The sequence below is a fragment of the Neomonachus schauinslandi genome, chromosome 6 (assembly GCF_002201575.2).
Source record: "Neomonachus schauinslandi chromosome 6, ASM220157v2, whole genome shotgun sequence".
NCBI lineage: Eukaryota > Metazoa > Chordata > Mammalia > Carnivora > Phocidae > Neomonachus > Neomonachus schauinslandi.
Window position 1 is genome coordinate 6,112,551 of NC_058408.1, and position 12,362 is coordinate 6,124,912.

General features: G+C 47.8%; 1 protein-coding gene across 2 annotated transcripts in view; it reads left to right on the forward strand.

The window, feature by feature from the left end:
* Window positions 1-4,361: 4,361 nt before the first annotated feature.
* The window catches only part of LOC110588187 (nitric oxide synthase 1 adaptor protein), a 261,046-nt gene continuing 253,045 nt past the window's right edge, over window positions 4,362-12,362 (forward strand). Inside the window, exon 1 of one of the 2 annotated variants that reach the window (XM_021698468.1) lies at window positions 4,362-4,510. In XM_021698468.1, the coding sequence (XP_021554143.1) occupies window positions 4,406-4,510 (105 nt within the window). In that variant the 5' untranslated portion in view covers window positions 4,362-4,405. The remainder of the gene's footprint in view (window positions 4,511-12,362) is intronic. The other variant, XM_021698469.1, reaches the window with a different exon arrangement.

A 12,362-nucleotide genomic window follows, 5' to 3' on the forward strand; every position in this document is an offset into this window, starting at 1 on the left:
ACCATTGGGTTAGACACGATTAGTGATAGGATTTTTTTTTTTTGCACAGAAATCACTTAATATCTTTATTGCCACCTTTTAAAATGGGCTAATGAGCAGGTGACAGCACAGTATGATGGAGAGAACACTGGACCAGGTTTTTTTTTTTTTTTTTTTTTTACAGCCAGGATTCTAGTCCTGCCTTTGTCACGAACTGAGATCTTAGGCAATCTGGGCTTTGGTTTCTCTGCCGTCAAATAAGAGACTTCAAGGATCTGTAATGGTTTTTCCAGTTCTAAAATCTTATGCCAATATTATTTTATCATGTATTTGTAGGCCCACCCTAGATATCTTTGCAAGTTTTTTATGTGAAACTTTCATTTGTTATTTATCATGAATAAATTCACCATTCTATAAAGTTAAAAAAAAGTAAAAAAACCCCCCAAAACCAGAGAAACCCAAACCCAAAGCAAAAAACCCAACTCTTCAGTCCTTTGTTTCAGCAGATTTGAGCTCAGATTGAGTTCTGAACCCTGAATTCTGAGTTCTCTCCCCTACTGCAATAGCTTTGAACAAAGTCTTCCTTGTCTACTGAGGAAAAAAAGGAGGCTAATGATTTCTAGCTCTCTATGCCCCAGGAGACATCTTCAACTTAAAAACACTGCCATGAGAAAAGAATCTGAACTTTATGGAGCTACATGTTATCTAGCAGGAGGAAATCATTATGTGTTCTTTTTTTTTTTTTTTAAAGATTTTATTTATTTATTCATGAGAGACAGAGAGAGAGAGAGAGAGAGAGAGAGAAGCAGGCTCCCAAGGAGCAGATGTGGGACTCGATCCCAGGACCCTGGGATCATGACCTGAGCCGAAGGCAGACGCTTAACCATCTGAGCCACCCAGGTGCCCCATTATGTGTTCTTAATAACTGATATGATTTCTACAGAGTTTGAGTTCTATCCATGTGTGTATCTGAGCAGTACTGGGCAAGCTGACATCATCTACATTCTTTGTTGGTTAAACTCACAGGATTCCCAGGACTGATTGCTCTACGACCTACACAAGTTACTTCCCTCTCTTAGTTTCCTCATCTGTAAAATGGGTATACTGATTGTACTTACCTCATATGGCCAAGTAAGACAATGCACAGGAAGTACATTGCGAAGCAGGTGTTTTACGACCAAAGGCAAATGAATTTTCTCAGTTCCAAATATGTGTTAAAAATAGTTTGTTGTCATTACTCATAAGCCATCATTGTATAAGGAAAAGATCACTGAGATAGGAGCTCTAGTTTATAGTGAGGTCTAGGCAAACTACTTACTCTCCCCAGGTGTCTGTTTCTTTGAGGTGGATTAGGGGCACCTGGGTGGCTCAGTCAGTTGGGCGGCTGACTGGCTCAGGTCATGATCTCGGGGACCTGCGATTGAGCCCTGTGTTGGGCTCCTAGCACAGCAGGGTGTCTGCTTCTCCCTCTCTTTCTCCCTCTGCTCCTCCCCCTGCTCATGCTCTCTCTCTCTCTCATAAATGGATAAAACCTTAAAAAAAAAAAGTCACTTACTAAAAAAAGTGGGGGAGCTGGATTAGAGAACCTCTGAGTAACTTCCAGTTCTAAAGGGACTTAGGAATTTTTTTTCAATTCATTTTTAAACAAAGTTTTAATACAATTTAACATAGCAAGTATTACACGCTTTAGCAATTTATATTTTAATTAAATGTACTTCAGATTAAAATTGTATTATGCAGTGTTTAAATACAGAAGGATATGGAAAGTGATAAAACTTGATTCGTTTAAAAAATAGATTTGGAAATGCTGTGGGAAATTCAATTATATTTAAAGGTGCAAAAACAAGATTGAAATCACTGCTAAAAAATAAGGAAATTTACTTCGGATGTCCATTGTTTCTGGAAGAAGGGTGCTTTTTTTGCCTGTGTGGCTCTGACGTATTAGGTGGAGGCCAAAGCAGAGAACAGCCTCTTCTTTTTGGAACATTTCATCTAAGTGAAGTGGAAAGAATATAGCTTAGCAACAATACACATCTAAATAAAACATGGACCCTGAATTTGATATGCATCTCGTTTGCAGTAAGAAGACTTTCGTGGCAATCCAGGCCACGATGGAAACACCTCGTGGCATAGAAATGGATTCAAATTCTGGCTCCTCTCCTTTCTAAGTGTGTGAACTTGGGAGAGTTCGTAACCCATCTGTGCCTCAGTTTCTTCAAAAATGTGACGACCCTTAGGAGTATTGTCAATATTAAATGAGATAATACATGTAAGGCTCTAAGAACAATGCCTGACACATAGAAAAAGCTCAGTGAACATTAGCTATTATTATTCGACTCCATAAATTACTACTAGATGTCTACTATGGAGTAGTCACTGTATTAGACCCTGAAATATCTTTGGGGTTTCAGCTTTTTGTGTCTGGTCTACCATGTGTTACAGAGTTAGATAGGAAATTCCAAAAATTCAGCAGTCCAATGGGACCCAAGGAAATCTAGAAAAAAGGCCCTTTGGAGTCAAAAGACTTTAAATTCAGGAGGGAAAAGGAGATGTCAATGAGTAGTTGCTTGAGGTCTTGCCTTGAGGTTGTGGAGTTCTGCGCCAGGTTTTAGAGAGCACGTTAGGATGCATATATTAAAACTACCATGGCATTCAAAGAGTCAGATATGCCTAATTAGACTTTCATGTTCTGTATTTATAAAGATGTTAGTGGTACGTTTCCTCAGTGCAAATGATTTTTGGCTCTTACTAATATTTATGACTATAATAAACTCTACCCAGCATAAAGTATGTGATGAATTTGTTCTAGTCATCAGCTTGCTTTTATTTAAGGGGATATCCCAGAAGATGCTACATCTTGACAAGTACTTTCAGCAGATAGGGAGTAAACAAAATTTAGGCAAGGACAATTGTACTTTAGCACTACGAGACAAAATGAGAAATAGAATTATAGCAGTAAGGCATTCCGTTATATAAATTTATCATGGAAATGGCGTAGGAAGATACGCCTTTTGCAAGCAATACTGTGTTGCTTTGTGGGGATTCCAAGCCTTGCCCATGTAACAATCAACGACATTTGGTTTGAGAGTTTCCTTGGGTGGATGTGTCCACAGGGCATCAAAAGCAGGTTGAGGGTGGTGAATTCAACCTTCGGGAGCTGACCATTTGGTCTCAGTGATCTCAGGTTGGACTGGCGTTGGCACCAGCTTGTTTGGTTGCTTTTGGTGACTTCGGAGTAATGTGAAGGCACAGAAAATCATAGTTATCCCGTAGCACTACCTATGAGGTTTCAGCAGGTATCTATGGCAGATACTCCTCTGACCCTTTCATTTGCACATTCCGCAAGGCAAAAGCTCTTGATGTCAAAAGGGTCTCTTCTTAACAATAGGCAAATTGGCTGAAGCATTTAGGAAGGGAGAATAGAAGTCAGAAATAACTTGGAAGTTCATCTTGTCCATACCCAGTTACAGAAGGTTTAATTAAGAAAAGTAAAAAGGCTGAGGATTCTCTTGTCCTTAGTATTCCTTTTTTTTTGGCCTACTCCGTTCCCACAGGCTGATGGCTTTTTAATATTAAAACCTTTCCAAAAGGCATTCCCCAGGCCCCATTACACAAGCCACAAATCACCGCTCCGAAGAACAAAAAGCGCCCGCGATGGGCCCCCACTGGGTACAGTCTTGATTCTCCAGGGAAAGGGAACTCTCAGAATTAGTGATTTGGATGTATTTGGGACAGGACTTGGGCCTTCCTCGGAGAACATACACACACAATAAACACCACCCCTCCCCCCCCAACGAAAACAAAACATCCAAGGCGCTGCGGCAGCGGCTGACCCTCGGCAGCTCGGCTCCGAACGTGACCGTAAAAACAGAAGCAGGGCTGAGCCCGGGCTGAGGGCACAGCTCGCGGGCCGGGCTGCAGGGTTCGCGGGCCGGGCCGGGCGGGCTCCCGGGCACTTTCACCTGCTCGGCGGGCGGGCGGCGCGGGGCGGGCGCGGGGCGGGGCCTAGGAGCCCGCGGGAGGAGCCGGCCCGGGTCCCGCCCCGCAGGAGGAGCGGCTCGCCGGCGGCCGATCCAGCGTCTCCGTGACAGGCACCCCGCTCCGCCGCCGCCGCCTTGTCTTCCTCGTCCCGGGCAGCCGCCGCGCCGGGTCCCGCTTCGGGCCGCGCGCCCACCGCTCCCCTCCCCCGGCCCGGCGCCGCCCGCTCCCGCCGCCGCCGTCCTCCTCGCCCGCAGGAATCGCGCGGCCACAGCGCCGCCCGCAGCCGCGCAGCCCGCTGCCGTCCGGCCCTCGGCGCCGCTCGGGTCCCGGCTCCCGCGGCCGCCGCGCGCGCCTCCCTTCCCCTCCCCTCCTCACCCCTCCCGGGTCTGGCCAGTCCCTTCCCGCCGCCGCCTCTGGAGGAGCCGGTCCCCCGCGGGTCACCACCATGCCCAGCAAAACCAAGTACAACCTTGTGGACGATGGGCACGACCTGCGGATCCCCTTGCACAACGAGGACGCCTTCCAGCACGGCATCTGCTTCGAGGCCAAGGTGAGGGCCCCCCCGGGGGGGGGCAATGCAGGGGAGGCGGCACGTCCGAGCGGACGCGGGGCTGGCGGGCCAGGCTGATGTGGGGGGCCTTTCTGGTAGGGAGGTGACTCCCCTTGTCGGGACTGAATTCCGCGGGCTCCTGCCCAGAAGTGCTACAGAGCAGCTGCGAAGTTTGGGCGGTATTGCTTTGCCCCCTCCTCCCACCTGCAGACGCCCCCATCCTCACCTCTCCGGAGTGCCTGACTTCCCGATCCCTTTTTCCGAACTGGAGAAGCCAGTGGGGGAGCGCTGCCTGGACCCCTGGTTCTTTAGAATCGCTTTAGGAAAGCTCTGGTGTTATTTACCTGCTGGGATCCCATGGGAGAGGTGCTTTCAGGAAGGTTTTTTTTTTTTTTTTTAAGAGGGAATGCCTACTTCCTGATTGAGGAACATAATACAGGGGTGTTTTTGTTTTAGATTCCAGGTACCCGGGTCCAGGTGTCAGTCACTTCTTAATTGCCTTATTTGCCACGACTCCTTTGCAAGTGCCAGTCATTGAAGGGGGAGGGGTGAAAGCTGCCCATTTGCTCGTTTTGTGGCGTAATGTTAAGTTTCAGCAGCTGGTAGGGGACTGCTGTTGAAGAATTTAGCGGGGATGACTGGAATTTTCAGCGCCGAGGCCAGAGCCCCGGGTCCGTCTTTGGGGAGGGGGCGGGGCGCAAGCCTCGGGACTGGACTGGGAGGTGCGCGATAAGCCTGGCCCTCTGAGATGCACTTCCCAGAGGGAGGCGTTCTGGTTCCCGCAATCACAGCTGGGGCTCCCGCTGCCCATCGCTTGCGGAAAGTGCTCTTCCTTCATGCCACCTGACCCCAAAGACCCAAAGTTGCTCAGCACCTGCAGTGTGCCTGTCGCTGATAGGTGACAGAAGGTATTGCCCCTCCAAGTAGGTTTGTTTTTTAGGTTCTTGCTGATTTTGAAAAGATTACTTTCGATGTGGAGACAGTTTTACTCTTCATTCCCTTTTTCCTTCATGACTTTGAAGATGCATGGCGTTATCTCAGGCAAGGATGATTCCATCAAGTGGCTATTCCCTTCAATTTGTGAAACATCTTTCAAGTGTCTGATATGTGCCCAGTGCAATCAGTTATCTTTAGATTTTTTTTTTCCTTCTCATGGGGATGTGTGAATTGGTGAATCTTAACTCCCCCCCCATAACCTTCCCCCAACCGTATTTGCTAGAGCTAGGACACCCCATATCCCCCACCCCACTCAAACCCTGCAGTGGAATGCAGAGCGGAATTACTGGGTATGGCTGGGACCAGAGTGCGGTTGTAGCCAAGATCTTATCTTGCTTCTCTTAGAATAGATCTGGTTGGTCTAAGATGGGATGTTTGGGTTAATTTTTGTCCAGGCCTGTTGCTCTAGTGAGCAAGTTTTTCACTTTACAGCATGGCTTTTCATCATGATAATAATTCAGTTTTCTTGGATATCCATAAACTGGGGAATTGGCTTTGTCTTGTTTGGTTCACCAGTGCTCTGTTTCACAAGAGTGAGGGCAAGGAGGGGATCAAGAATTAAAGTGTTTTAAAACCTTTTAAATTCTTTTTGCACAGTTTCTGCCTTTGGTCCCGACTAGGTCTCAAAACCCGGTAGCCATAAGAATCCTATTGAAAAGTCTAATTCTTGCCACCCCCAATTCTAATTTGACACATCTGGGTGGAGCCTGGGACTGGGTACCCTTAATGGGGATTGTGGGTGATTTAATGCAAGTGGCTGGGACCAGACTTTGCGAAACATTGGGCTTGAGGCTTGCCTCCACCTTGCTGGATCTTACCTTCACCTTCCCCACATGGAATTTCTTTTCTAAGCAAACGTCTGGGGGCTGCATGATGTAGTTCCTATAGGAACTTCCCTGGGTTCACACACAGTGGTGCTTGATTAGAGGAAGGGGGAGCCACAGCTGGTCCAGGCTGTGTTCCCAGTGCAGATCTGAGACATAGGGGGACGAAGGGGTTCTGCTCTGAGAAAGGACAGGGCTGACCGAGGACTGGGTCCTAACTCCCAGCCCTTTGGAATCGACGCTGGACACCAGGACGTTCAAATCCTGTCAGCCAAGACCTGAGTATAGGTGGAAGCAGAAACTTTTCTGTCCCAGGTGCATCCAGCAAGTGTCTCCTCTGCCTGGTTTCCACCTCCCACCAGAACAGTGTCTGTGGACCTGCACACTCACTGGGATTTCACCACATTTGTCCATTGTTTTGGAAAAACACAGGCTGGAAAATGTAAATGTCTTTTTGCTGCCTTGTCAGATCCCCTTGGAAAATGAGCCCAGGTCTTTCTCTCCCAAGGGCTGGCAGTTTTTCAGAATCAACACCTGATGGAGTGACTGTTTGGATGGCTGCCACTCATTTTTAGGCTTCTGCAGAGATTGAAAGGTTACGGCTGGGGTTGAAGGGTATCTGGGAGTCAGAGGGTCTGTGCACTTAAAAGCATCATGAGGGTGCCTGGGTGGCTCAGTCAGTTGAGCGTCTGACTCTTGATTTCGGGTCAGGTCATGATCTCAGGGTCGAGAGATTGAGCCCCTCATTTGGCTCCATGCTGTGTGAGGAGCCTGCTTAAGATTCTCTCTCCCCTCTGCCCCCAGCTCTCTCTCTCTCTCAAAAAAAAAAAAAAAATTGAAAAACAACATCATGCATTTAGTGATTAAGCAGAATCCTAGATGTTTTTCGCATGCAGTTTCACGTAATTCTCACTGCTTCCCTAAAAGTGGGTCTCCTTATGTCTTATAAATGAGGATATAGGCTCAGGGAGGAGGTTGTCTGCTTTCGTGCACACAGCTGTGGGTGGCAAAGCCAGCGTTTAAACCTGGGAGCTTTGACTTCAGGCTCCCAGATCCAGTGCTTATTTAATCATTTTTATGGAGTGTTCAGTCTGCTGGGCGGTGGTCTGATTCACAGCTCACAGGTGGGGCATCCTCAGGTTGCTGGCCTTTTGGACTCTGATGTAGGAAATTTCTTAAACTTTTAATGCTGGGCTGTTTCCAGATATCCCCCTGGACTAGCAGCTGCTCCTAAGGGGTTACCTGCTCTCCGTCAGCACGGGTGCCTAGCCCACTGATCATTGCTGAGGGGTGGGGGGTAAAATCTCACTTGGCCTGATGGCTGGTATGACCCCTCTGTACCTGCCTCTCCCTCTTTCCCCTTGTGTCTTCCTGGTAGCCAGTGCCATTGACCAGCTGTCTCCCCTTGCTGGGTGAGGAGGAGACTGGGAATGGCTTTGGTACAAAGAATATAATACAAGTATTAGTAGCATAGTTATGCATTTTGTAGGTGATTTTTTTTTATTTGCATGGGACTTTCCCATACAAAGCCTTTTCTTCAGGTAGAAACAGAAACATTAGTGTCCTCTCCGTTTCTCAGATGAAAAAAATTGCGGATCAGGGATTAACTCGTCTAGCATCACAGAACTTCTAAGACGATATGATTCTAGCTGATATTTAGTGAGGACTTACTAGGAGCCATGGAGCTGCCATGGCCCAGTGCGGTTGTCTTCTGGTCCATGGCTCCTCCTCCTGATGCTCTGTATCCACAGCGCTCATCGCCTCGCCCGTTCCCGGAAACGGCATGAATGGCGCAGATGGTCACAACTGGAAAGCACCTTAGCCTTACCTGGTACACAACCCCCTCCTTTTACAGATGAGGAAATTGCAGTGCAGGGGGAAGTCGTTGACCCAGGGTCACCTCCCTAGATAAGAACAGAACCAGGACTCCTCCCTGGTTTCCTGGCTTCAGGTCAGTTTCAGTAATCTCTTGCTGCTTAGCCAACGACCTGAAAACGAAGCGGCTTTACACAACATCTGTTTATTTCGTGGGCCAGGAATTCAGGCGGGGCTTGGCTGGGCTGTTCTTCTGTTGTATGTGGTGTTGACGGACTCAGTCATTGGGCTTCATTTAGCTGTGGCTGGGCTGGGCTGGAAGGTCCTCGAAGGCATCACTCACATGGCCGGTCCTCCCTGTGCTGGTTCTCTCCACAGGGTAGTTTGGATGTCCTCAGAGCGTGGTGGCCCTTTTATTTGGCAGCTGGCTTTCAAGAGGGAGTGTTCCAAGCAGTGCAGGCAGAACCTCGAAGGCCTGGCCTCCAAAGTTAACACAGGGTCATTTTTGTATTCTGTTGGTCAAATTAGGCCATAGGCCAGCTCAGGTTCAAGGCGGGGGGGGGGGGGGGAAGTAGACTTCATTCCTGAGGGGCGAGCATTAAGGTCACATTGCATGGATGCACGTGGGGTGGGAGAGATTGCCGAAGCTGTCTTTGGGTCACAGTTGGCTGTGAAATTTTGTGTTCTTTCCCGTCTGCATAGACCTCCTGCAGTGATGTTGAGTGTTCTTTGAGGACCTGTCTTCTGCTTCTGCATAGAACCCCCTGCCCCAGCATCAGGTGCATACTTAGCCAGCAATAACAAATTATTTGTCAAGTGGAAGAAAGTACCAATTGTAGAAAGTCTGAAAGCAGTAAGGATATTGTCATATTGTAGTGATTTTGCAGTTGGAGATCTCTTGGTCCAATCTGAACTCAGTTGTCTGGCCGTATTTCCCTCCTTGCTAAATGGTTTCACTGGCTGGTGTTTTCCATGAGGTGGATTTTAGAGATTCCAGAAACCCCGGACAGCAGGCTGCCTGTGGATGCCTCTTGAGCACGCTATGGTGAGGACTTCCAGATTAGGATGTTACATTATCGGCTCACCGTAAGTGGGGTGCTCTGACTCATACTTGAGCCTGAAGCGTGGTAAAGAGCTCTCACCCCGACTCCACAATATCCTGGGTGTGTGAGCTCTGCCTCCAGGGTCTTGTCTTCTGTCTGGACCAGTTGGGGGTTCAGATGGAGGGCCTGCTGTATACACTCATACCACCATTGAAGCAAAAGTTCATTTCACCTTCTTATGTATTTGTCCAGATGCTTTTAAACCCATTGTTACCTTTTTTTTTTTTTTTAAATTAAGTAAGCTCTACCCCCAACATGGGGCTCAAACTCCCGACCCCAAGATCAAGAGTCGTGTGCTCTACTGGCAGAGCCAGCCAGGAGTCCCTCCCATTGTTATCTTCTGCCTAGACCACTTTTGGGGGGGCAGTAAGTTTCAAAGATACAGCGTTGATGGTGAAATGATGCCTGTTTTTATTCGTCCAGGTGCCCCCATGTGCTCCTCCACAGCTAGTGTTTGGGGATCTGGTGGGCAAGTCTGTTTCTACCTAGCCATACATTTCCTGAATTGATGCCTTTCAGTCTTGTCTCCTTGGCGCAAAATGTCCCAGTCCTTTCAGTGGTGCAGATCATGCAGCCACATGTAATGTTGACCTTTGCCAGTCATTATGTCCAAGACCCTAATCAGACTCACCGTTTATTATCCCTTACTCATAATGCTGCTACTTCCAAGAACTCGAACTTTCAGAATGCTTTCTTTGACTGTAATTATCTGCCTCCTCATGCCCTCATTGCCTCAAGGCTGCCTTCAGCTCCCCAGTGACCTCGCCATCCTTGTCCTGCTTCCCGGGGCTGCCTGGGGCCATGCCCGTGACCCTTTCTGCCCCTTCCACTTTCCTGCCCGACATCGCAAACTTGGTCTCTGCTGCTTCCCTTCCTCCTTCCTCTTTTTGGAAAATGAGCTTCCTTTCCCCTGCCTTTCTGAGAGTTTTATTGAGACATAAGTCACATACCATACAATTCACTAATGTAAAATATACAATTAAGTGGTTTTTAGTATATTCACAGTACGTGCAACCATCACTGCAGTCAGTTTTGGAATATTTTCATCATATCAAAAAGAAACCTCTATAGCCTCTGGTTAGCATCCCCCTACCCTCCCATCCATCCCAGCCCTAAGCAACCATTAAACTACTTTCTGTCTCTAGATTTGCCTATTCTGGACGTTTCATATCCATGAAATCATATAATATTTTTTGTGTGTGTGCGCATGTGCATGTGACTAGCATCTTTTTTTTTTTTTTTTTTTTTTTACTAAAGATTTTTTTTATTTAACAGAGAAGGAGAGAGAGAGAGAACAGGCTTGGGGAGAGGCCAGCAGAGGGAGAGGAGGAAGCAGGCTTCCCGCTGAGCAAGGAGCTCAATTCGGGGCTCGATTCCAGGACCCTGGGATCATGACCTGAGCTGAAGGCAATTGCTTAACCGACTGAGCCACCCAGGCACCCCGGCATTTTTTTTTTTTTTTTTAAGATTTATTTAATTGAGGGATGCCTGGGTGGCTCAGTTGGTTAAGCGACTGCCTTCAGCTCAGGTCATGATCCTGGAGTTCCAGGATCGAGTCCCACGTCTGGCTCCCTGCTCAGTGGGGAGCCTGCTTCTCCCTCTGACCCTAACCCGCTTGTGCTCTCTCTCTCCCCCTCGCTCACTTTCTCTCTCAAATAAATAAAATCTTAAAAAAAGATTTATATAATCGAGAGTGTGCATGCACGTGGATATGGGAAGGAACAGAGGGAGAGAATCTCTAAGCAGACGCCCTGCTGAGTGTGGAGCCTGATGAGGGGCTCAATCTCACCACCCTGAAATCACGACCTGAGCTGAAACCAAGAGTCGGGTGCTTAACGGACTGAGCCAGCCAGGCGCCCCGCGACTGACATTGTTAACTTAGCATGTTTTCAGTGCATACTATAGCAGGTGTGAATGCTTCATTCCTTTTAGTGACCGAATCATACTCCATTGCACCGATATACCACGTTTTGTTTATCCATTCATCCATTGGTGGACATTGAGGTTTCTTCTTTAGCTCCTGTGAATACTGCTTCTGTAAGCACCAGTGTCCATGTTTTGGTGGGGATATCTGTTTTAATTTCTTGTGGGTAGATAAGTAGGAGTGGAATTGCTGGTCTCCTAGTAACTAGGTTTATTTAACCCTTCGTGGAACCGGCAGCGGCTGTTTCCAGTGTGGTTGCCCCATAGGCACCAGTGGGGTTTTGGTTTCCCACGTCCTCACCGGCACTTACTATAGTCTGGCTTTTTGAGTCTAGCCAGCCTAGTGGGTGTGAAGTGCTGTCTCATTGTGGTTTTGATATGCATTTCCCTGATAAAAAATGATACAGAACATCTTCTCATGTGTTTATTGGCCATTTATATGTTGTCTTCGGAGAAGCATCTATTCAGATCCTTGACCCATTTTTTGGATTGTCTTTTTAGAAAAGTTATAGAGTTCTTTATTCTGTATTCAAGTCCTTTATATAGATATGTGCATATTTTCACCTATTCTGTGGGTGGCCTTTTTGCTTTCTTGATATTGCCCTTTGAAATGTGGAAGCTTTTCATTGTGATGAAGTCCAATTATATATATTTTTCTTTGTCCCTCCTTTTTGAGATTCATCTGTCCTCCATCCTCTGCAGAGTCCTTGTTCAATATCTCCTTCACTGCCCACCCCCACTGTTCCCTGGGCCCACCTTCCTCCCCACCAGTTCACTCCTCTCTGCCCAGGAATGCACTGTAGCCTTCCCTATGTGAAGACTCACTTCTCTGCACCTCTTTAACAAGTGTCCCTCCCTTCCTTTCCCAGCTCAGTTCCGGGACCAGGAGAGAGCGGTCTACTCTCTGCAGTTTCTCAGTGTCTGTTCAGCTCCTGGCAGTGTGCTGACTTCTGTCCTGGCTACCGTATAGAAACTCTTGTACTGTCCCCCTGCTCTGTCTTCATTCCTTTCTGATTTTTCTTGCTGTGCAGCCTGTCCTCCTCCTTGCAATGCCTCAGTCCGCTCTCTGAGCAGGCTCTCGGGTGGCCATGCTCTGCCTGTCCCTCCGCCTTGCCCTCCTCCTCCTTGCTGGCTGCCCTTTTTCCTTCCTTGGACCTCTCCTGTGAGGGCTTGTTTGCATCTCCTCCTCTC